This window comes from Crotalus tigris, unplaced genomic scaffold (genome assembly GCF_016545835.1).
Source record: "Crotalus tigris isolate CLP2741 ecotype Arizona unplaced genomic scaffold, ASM1654583v1 scf7180000024192.52159, whole genome shotgun sequence".
NCBI lineage: Eukaryota > Metazoa > Chordata > Lepidosauria > Squamata > Viperidae > Crotalus > Crotalus tigris.
In genome coordinates, this window is record NW_024100423.1 from 1 (window position 1) to 7,474 (window position 7,474).

General features: G+C 44.9%; 1 protein-coding gene across 2 annotated transcripts; it reads left to right on the forward strand.

The window, feature by feature from the left end:
• Positions 1-889: 889 nt before the first annotated feature.
• Positions 890-4,470, forward strand: LOC120299049. 2 transcript variants are annotated; one of them, XM_039323448.1, is made up of 12 exons: positions 890-961; positions 1,067-1,143; positions 1,354-1,444; positions 1,778-1,851; positions 1,996-2,059; positions 2,153-2,217; positions 2,431-2,494; positions 2,586-2,651; positions 2,785-2,931; positions 3,398-3,484; positions 3,758-3,826; positions 4,207-4,470. In XM_039323448.1, the coding sequence occupies exons 1-10, from the start codon at positions 938-940 to the stop codon at positions 3,473-3,475; spliced, it is 750 nt and encodes a 249-aa protein (XP_039179382.1). In that variant the 5' UTR covers positions 890-937; the 3' UTR covers positions 3,476-3,484; positions 3,758-3,826; positions 4,207-4,470. The 2 variants fall into 2 exon arrangements, with proteins under 2 accessions (XP_039179382.1, XP_039179383.1); XM_039323449.1 differs by having other exon boundaries at positions 892-961; positions 2,788-2,931.
• The last annotated feature ends 3,004 nt before the right edge of the window (positions 4,471-7,474 follow it).

Genomic DNA, 7,474 nt, shown 5'->3' on the forward strand with positions numbered 1-7,474 from the left:
ATAAGTTATGAAGCTGGTTACTTTGAGCCTGCTGTTTATTTCTTGTTTTTTGTTCCTAGTTTATGATATTTGGAAATTTAAAATGGAACATATTTGAGACCAGCAAGTCCATTCTTGAAGAAAGAAGAACTGTCTCTATTTGTTAGGGCAGTGAATGCTTCAACATTTACTTAGAAGATATTTAAGTACAGCATCTCTCTCCTCATCACTACAAATCTGTAATGTTTTTCTCTTTGAGCCTGAAGTCACATTATCAGTACAGGTGGTCCTCAACCTGAGACTGCGATTGAGCCCTGAATTACAGTCGTACATTGTTGCAGTTAAAAAGTCAAAGCATCATGTGACTGGACTTAATTTTTTGAACATTTTTACAGTAGTTGTCAAGCGAACGCTGTAGTCATTAAGCGAATGCTGAAGTCATTAAGTGAACGCTGAAGGCTCAAAATAACGCTTTGCAACATGGCCTCCGGGGAGGTCATGCCTGACGTCTGTGTGAGTATGGAGAGGAAATATCCCAGAGTTGTGTGTGCTGCATTGTGGAGATTTTCAAGAAAAGATTGGACAGTCATTTGTCTGAGATGGTATGGGGAGCCCTTCCTTGGGCAGGGGGTTGGACTAAAATTCCCATCTATCCTCGGATTGTATGATTCCCTCTGTGCTTTGTGCCACAATGATTGTGCTTCTCTCTTGTTCATGAACAGACAACTTCCCACATGAAAGACAGAGGCCAAAGGCCACCAAAGGAGTCAGCCACCGGGCCATCCAGACACTCCTAAACCCAGGTGAGCTGCCCTCCTTGGGCAGGTTTAGAATGTGGCCAATGTTTACCTGGTTGCCAAAGCAACCAGGTTGACAGTTTCCCTGAAAAGCCACCAATCAGGCCCCAGCTGTCCATTCTCCCTTCGTGCAGTGAAAGGACCAACAGCTGCTTGGGGTCATGGCTGTACGACGGTTTTTTAGAGTAGTGTGGCCATCTCAGCTGCCAAGAAATTGGCAGTAGTAGGGGAGAAAGTCATGTTTCCCAACTCTTATGACTGACTTATGCCTATTTCTTTTCTCTTCACAGAACATCTGGAAAAGATGTTCAGCGCTCTTCTGCTGCACGAAGAGCGACGTAGAGGACCTTCCTGAGCCTCCTGACAGTTACCTACCACCCCCTTCTCCACAAACCCTGGGCATGGTGGGGCAACATTGATGGACTGCAGGGTCTCTAAGAGCCTCTCCTCAAGATGGCTTCCTGTGTGCAAGGGGTTGCAGAGGCAAAAAGTTGGGCAGGCTGAATGGCCGGTCCTAGAAAGGAGAGGCAGACCTAGAAGGATAACCTTTGACATGTCACCTTCTTCTTTTGGCCAGGATTGACGAGGGACAGAAGCGGCATGACCAGAAGGGAGAATGGCAGACACATCTTTGTGTGTCTGATGGACACAGGTCTTCCTCCCAAGGGGTAAGGACTCTTCTGTGACATGGCCAGTCAGGGTCCTTGCCTCAAAACCGGGTGGGGAAAGGGAGGAATTCTCACTTGGGGGAACCTGGCCAGCCTAGGAAAGTCAAGAGGAGCCTTTTGGATTCGGGAAAAGATCTTGATGGCTTGGAAGGGAAATACTGGGACATTCTAAGAAAGAGCCATTTTGAGCCTCTTCCCATTAGCCAACTTTTCCATGATCTGCTGTCTCTATTCCCTGTGGAGTGCAGCCTTTCCCTCTTGGGGAAGATAAACATTCCATCACATGCAGAGGACTTTTCATTTATTCCTTCAATGAACAATTGTTACTTGCAGGTTTTGATGGGTGTTCGTGCCACCGCCCGGATCCCCAGGAAGGAAGAGGTGGCGCCAGTTCTTATTTCAATGAGGTAGGTGTTCTCAGCTGAAGTATTCTGAAGCCCCCGAAAAGGCGGACGCACTAAAGCCCTAAAGAAAAGGGCTCGAAGAACCGTTTGCAGAGGGGAGGCATCGCATGGCTACTTTTCATCTTTGGCTCTTCATTCTCTCCCCAGAAATGAGAACATGGCGAAATGGAGGCCGCGGCTCTTAACTATCTCGGAGACCTGCACTGAGTCGGTAAGCCCAGACCAGCTCCTCACCATGCAGAAGCCCTTTCGCTGCGGGTTTGTTGATATGCCGACAGTTGTAATATTTGCATTGTTATTTCAGGATCCTTTGGAAGAATGCCAACCAAGGGACGACGTGCAGGAGGAAAGCAGTGCCTGCTTATCAAGGTAGGTAACACCTCAGAGGGTGAAACCTTTGCAGAAGGGAGGCATCTCTGCCCTCTGCCTCTGCAAAGGAAGAATGACTGAGGGCAGCCCCTTTGGCAGGCCAATCCCCTTGGCAGGCCAGCTGGAAGGGTTCTTAGAACCTCCACGGGACCACTTTTTTAAAAAGGGCCCGTGGCTACTTTTCACCTTTGGCCTCTTCGTTTCGCTCCCCAGAGAGAAAAAGCAAGAGCACTGGAGGCCGCGACTCCCCCCCATTTTGGAGACCTGCGTTGAGTCGGTAAGACCTGAACAGCTTCTGCCCCACTAAAAGAAGAAGCATTGTCTCTGTGGAGATGCCAACAGACAGAACCTTCACATTGTTATTTCAGGACGAAGAAGACCAGCCGGCAGAAGAGGAGCTCTCTCCTACTGAGGAGAAGACGCAGACCTCGGAGGTAAGAAAGTCTTGGCAATGGGGCCGATGGAGGCTCTCTTGCTGTTGGCACACAGGGCCTGAACGCACCCTGTCCTTTAGCAATCTTATTGGGATGCAGAAGGCTTAGGATTTAGCCTCGATACTGTCACTAGCAGGATTCGATGGAAGTGCAGGTGGGCTCCGGGATCAACAGCCTGGAGGATTTCGACTCCATTTCTGCCCTCTTGGATGAGGTGTCTGAGGGAAGCTGGGAGCAGGCTGCAGAGGCTTTGGAGGCCAGCCTTTCGTCCAGTCCGTGGGTAAGAAAGACAAAGTGTTTTCTCTTGGGGAAGGATAGAGTCCCTCTATTCAGTTCTCCTAATCTGAGTGAACTGTGCTGGAGGGCTCTGGGCAGTGGAGCAAGGTGACACCTGGCCCTTGGGACAACATATTTAGGCTAACACTCAAGCTCTGTTGCGATTGGTTGGGTACCGCAAAGCAGCAGGGAAGGGCCCAATGCAGTGGACTGGTATCCTAAATGGATATGAACCACCGTGCTTATCCCTTTCCTTTTTCTGCTTCCTCCTCTCCAGCACCCTGTTGTTTCTGGGCAGGGCATTAAGGGGCAGAGTAGACAGCCTACATTTCTGCGGGAATGGCTGGGTGGGGGTGGGGATTGCAACAGAAGCATTGTTCCCGATGAGGATCCTGATTCAATAGGACCTCTTTTAGGAATTCTGAGTCTCTTTTCACTGATGGCTAAAGAGGAATCATTGTCATTCACAGGATTCTCCTGAAGAAGGGGAAGGCACGCTGGAGAATCTCAGCAGCCTGGAGGAAGACTCCCTGGACTTCAGTCTCTAATTAAAAGAGGTACCTATTTTAGCCTCTTTGTTGTTGTGTTGAAGTCTTGCAAAGCTCAATGAAGCAATACGCTCTGCCGTGCAGGGTCACCCAAGTCAGACAGGTCATAGTGCAGAGCGCTAACACAACATGGTCCACTGGAGAAGGAAATGGCAACCTTCTCCAGTGTCCTTATTAAGAAAACCCCACAAAAGTATCAAAAGTAACTCCAAAAAGAACAAAGTGTTTGTACTTTTATAGAAAGCGTGTGGTACTAATAAAAGCCTTTGATTACTCCCCCAGATGCTTCCCCAGATGCCTCTCCAGTTGGCAGATCGGAGAAGGATGAACCAGTCCCAGGCACATCAGGAGGTGAGTTGGTCAATGCCTCCGAGCAGCCAGAGGAGAGGGATTTGGCTGGAGCACAGGTGCGGCAGGACAGCCAGGAGGCTTTCGGATGGGAAAGCACACAGCTGCAGATGGTTAGTTTGGAGGAGGAACTGCTTTATACACTCATCCGAGAACAGGTAGGGCAGAGAAAAGGCAGGAGCAGCAAAGGGCAGCTCTTTTATTCACAAGGAGGAAGTCTCGCCCTTCTTGATGGGCTGGACCAGAAGCTGGCTATTTAGCACAGCAGACAGATGGAGGCGATGCTGGGAACAATGTGTTCATGAGTAGGGGGTTGGAGTAGAAGACCTCCAAAGTCCCTTCCAACTCTTGGTATTCTGTTCTGTTATTCTATCTGCATATAGACGGACGGCGATGGACGGCGGAATCCGACCCAGCAGCGAAGACCAGCGATGAGCCACTTTCCCCCAAGGAACTTTCTGCGTCTTGTTATTGTTGTTGTTTTTGTAATTGTTCTTTTTGTTGTACTTGCTCTTGTTGTTCTAGTTATTGTTCGGAGAATAAAAGTAAAAAAGATTTTATATATACTAATTTAGCTTAGGCCTATTTTCATTACACTTTTGTTAGGAATAGGGTAAACTTTTCATTAAATGTAAATTTCAGCAAAATTCTTTGTCTGAGCTTTGTCCCATTTTTTCCCACCGTTCTACAGCATACAGTGAATTAGTATTTAGTTACAATATTAATGGAAACCTGACACTTCCAGAGGTTCCTCAACTACATACAGGTAGTCCTCAACCTACCCCAATTGATCCCCAAATATATGTTGCTAAATGGAACATTTGTGAAGTGACTTTTGCCTCATTTTACAATGTTTCTTGCCACAGTTGTTAAGTAGATCATTGCAGTTGTTAAGATAGTAACACAGTTGTTAAGACTGGCTTCCCCATTGCTTTTGCTTGTCAGAAGGGCGCAAAAGTTGATCACATGACCCCTGGACACTGCTACCGTCCTAAACATGAGTCAGTTGCCAAGCATCTGAATATTGATCACGTGACCATGGGGTTCTGCAATGGACGAAAGTGTGAAAAAAGTTCATAAGGAATTTTACAGAACAATACCCAACTTATAGTAGCTAAGAGGCCATAATTTCTTGCAAGTCATGCTAGGTTGTTGCTACAAGGCATACACTAGCAAAATATGCAATCCAACTCTTCTAACCGACTTTCTCTGGAGAGGTGAGTGCAACTCCCAGACTGGCCATTTCTCTCCATGCAAATGGTGACCTGACAGCGACTGCAATCTGACCACTTAGAGAGGGGCACCAATTTCATCTGAGTTTTACCCCATTTTATGACCTTTCTTGCCACACCTGTTAAGTGAATCACTCCAGTTCATAAGTTAGTAACCTGGTTCTTAAGTGAATCTGGCTTCCCCATTGACTTTGCTTGTCAGAAGGTCACAAAAGAAAATCACATGACCTGGGGACACAGCAACGGTCATAAGTGTGAACCAGTTGCCAAGCATCTTAATTTTGATAACATAATCATGGGGATGCTGCAAAGGTCGTATTTGTGAAAATAATAATAATAATAACAAGAACAACAACAACTTTATTGTCACTTTGAATGTACACCAATTGGCATACATCAAAATGAAATTTCGTTGCATACAGCTCTCAAAGGTTCACATGTCCCTTTTTTCAGTGACGTTGTAACTTCGAATGGTCATTAAATGAAGTGTTGTAAGTTAAGGCTTCCTGTAATTTGGAGGGTTATTTCTTCTATACACAAGAAGCAATGATCATGTCTTGCAATATACATCTTAAAATTAATAACCAACCTGGAAACTTTTGGAATATGAGTTTACTTACCGAAGAAAGATTCTATATTTACCATTTAATAATAGGCTGGAAGATAAAACCCCAAAAGACATTTGTCGGAGGCCATAAAAGCCACTTAGAAGCTGAATTCCAGAGTTGGAAGGGACCTTGGAGATCTTCTAGCCCAGCCGCCTAGAAGTGCAGAAGTCCAGAAAGGGTTTCCAAGTAGAAACAAAAGGACTTATGTCTTTTTCTTTCATCAAAGGAGTCAATTTAGCCATCTCTGCTAACTCCATCAACTTTTGCAGCCATTCCGCCATTGTGGAGATCGAAATGTCCTTACATGTTTGTGCATAAACTAGTCTTGTTGCAGTCAGCGTATATAACATTGAAGTTCCATCATTTTGTCCAAGTCTTTTTTCCATTAAACCAAAAAGAAAAGTTTCTGGTTTTACCTTTATATTTACTTTCAGTATTTTCTGAAAAGGAAACTAAACAGCATGAGGGAACAATTCTGCGCCAGGACAATTTAGACAGCAATTAGCATTAGGTCTCATGAACAGCAAACCGGTGTTTAAATGTGCGGGTACCACGTCAAATCGTAGATCAGTTCATGTCCCGCTGTAAACTGAAGGCATATACAGTCTCTCATTTTTAAATATAAACAATGCTTTGCTTCAATGGTTAGATGGCCTAGACCAGGGGTAGGCAACCTTGGCTCTTTTATGACTCGTGGACTTCAACTCCCATAATTCCTCAGCCAGCATGCCTGGATGAGGAATTCTGGGAGGTGAAGTCCACAAATCATAAAAGAGCCAAGTTTGAAGACCCCTGGTTTAGAACATAGATCTTTTTCAAATTTATATTATATTATGTTTTATTGGTCTACATGAAATGTTAATATATATTGCAAATCCATGTATGATATTCCATATGCTAAATAAACACACACACATACACAAATACACACAAACACACAAACACACACACACACACAGAGAGAGAGAGAGAGAGAGAGAGAGATATTTTTTTAAAGATTTGGTCCCAAATGGGAAATATCCAGTGTAACCATTACTTACTGTTGCCTTGCCTTGTTTTGCCCTGGTATTTTATCACCACCATAATCCTATTCATAGTTACTTGTGGAATTTTGTCTTTGCGCGGAACTGTCTTCACTGCAAAAATGTGTGGAAAGAACTGACAATGCTACCTGTCTCAGCCCGAGAGGTGACTACAGCAGGACAAACTGCAAGGACTACAGACCTTCCTCAGCTCAGGCTGGATTTTTAGGCCCCGTGTTGGGAAAGGAGGAGGCCATTTCCTGTTGCCCAGAAATTCAGTGAGTGGGGATTGGATCTTAGACTCGTCAATCAAAGGATAGTAACACTGGGTTCCTCTTCTGGTTTATATTTATATTTATATATTTGTATTCTTGGAGGGAAGAGAAGTGAGTAATTTGGGAGCTGGGAGTGGCAGATGGAAGGAAAGCTTGGAGTCTTAGCCCTAAGAAAACTACTAAGAGTTATACTAGTAGTGCTCGACTTACGACCACAATTGAGCCAATGTTTCTGTTGCTAAGCGAGAGAGTTTTTAAGTGAGTTTTTCTCCTTTTACAATCTTTCTTGCCACAGCTGTTAAGTGAATTAAGTGGTGAAGTTAGTAACACGGTTGTTAAGTGAATCTGCCTTCCGCATTGATTTTGCTGTTGAAAGGATTGCAAAAGGGGATTACATGACCTTCGGACACAGCAACGGTCATAAGTATGAACCAATTGCCAAACATCTGAATTTTGATCACATGATCATGGGACTGCTACAAAGGTTGTAAGTGTGAAAAATGGTCATCAGTTA

Coding starts and splice junctions, on each gene's coding strand:
- LOC120299049 (XM_039323448.1), top strand. CDS start 938: ATGGCTGTACGACGGTTTTTTAGA. Junction 1,445..1,777: donor ACAGGTCTTCCTCCCAAGGG/GTAAGGACTCTT, acceptor TGTTACTTGCAG/GTTTTGATGGGTGTTCGTGC. Junction 2,495..2,585: donor TGGAGACCTGCGTTGAGTCG/GTAAGACCTGAA, acceptor TTGTTATTTCAG/GACGAAGAAGACCAGCCGGC.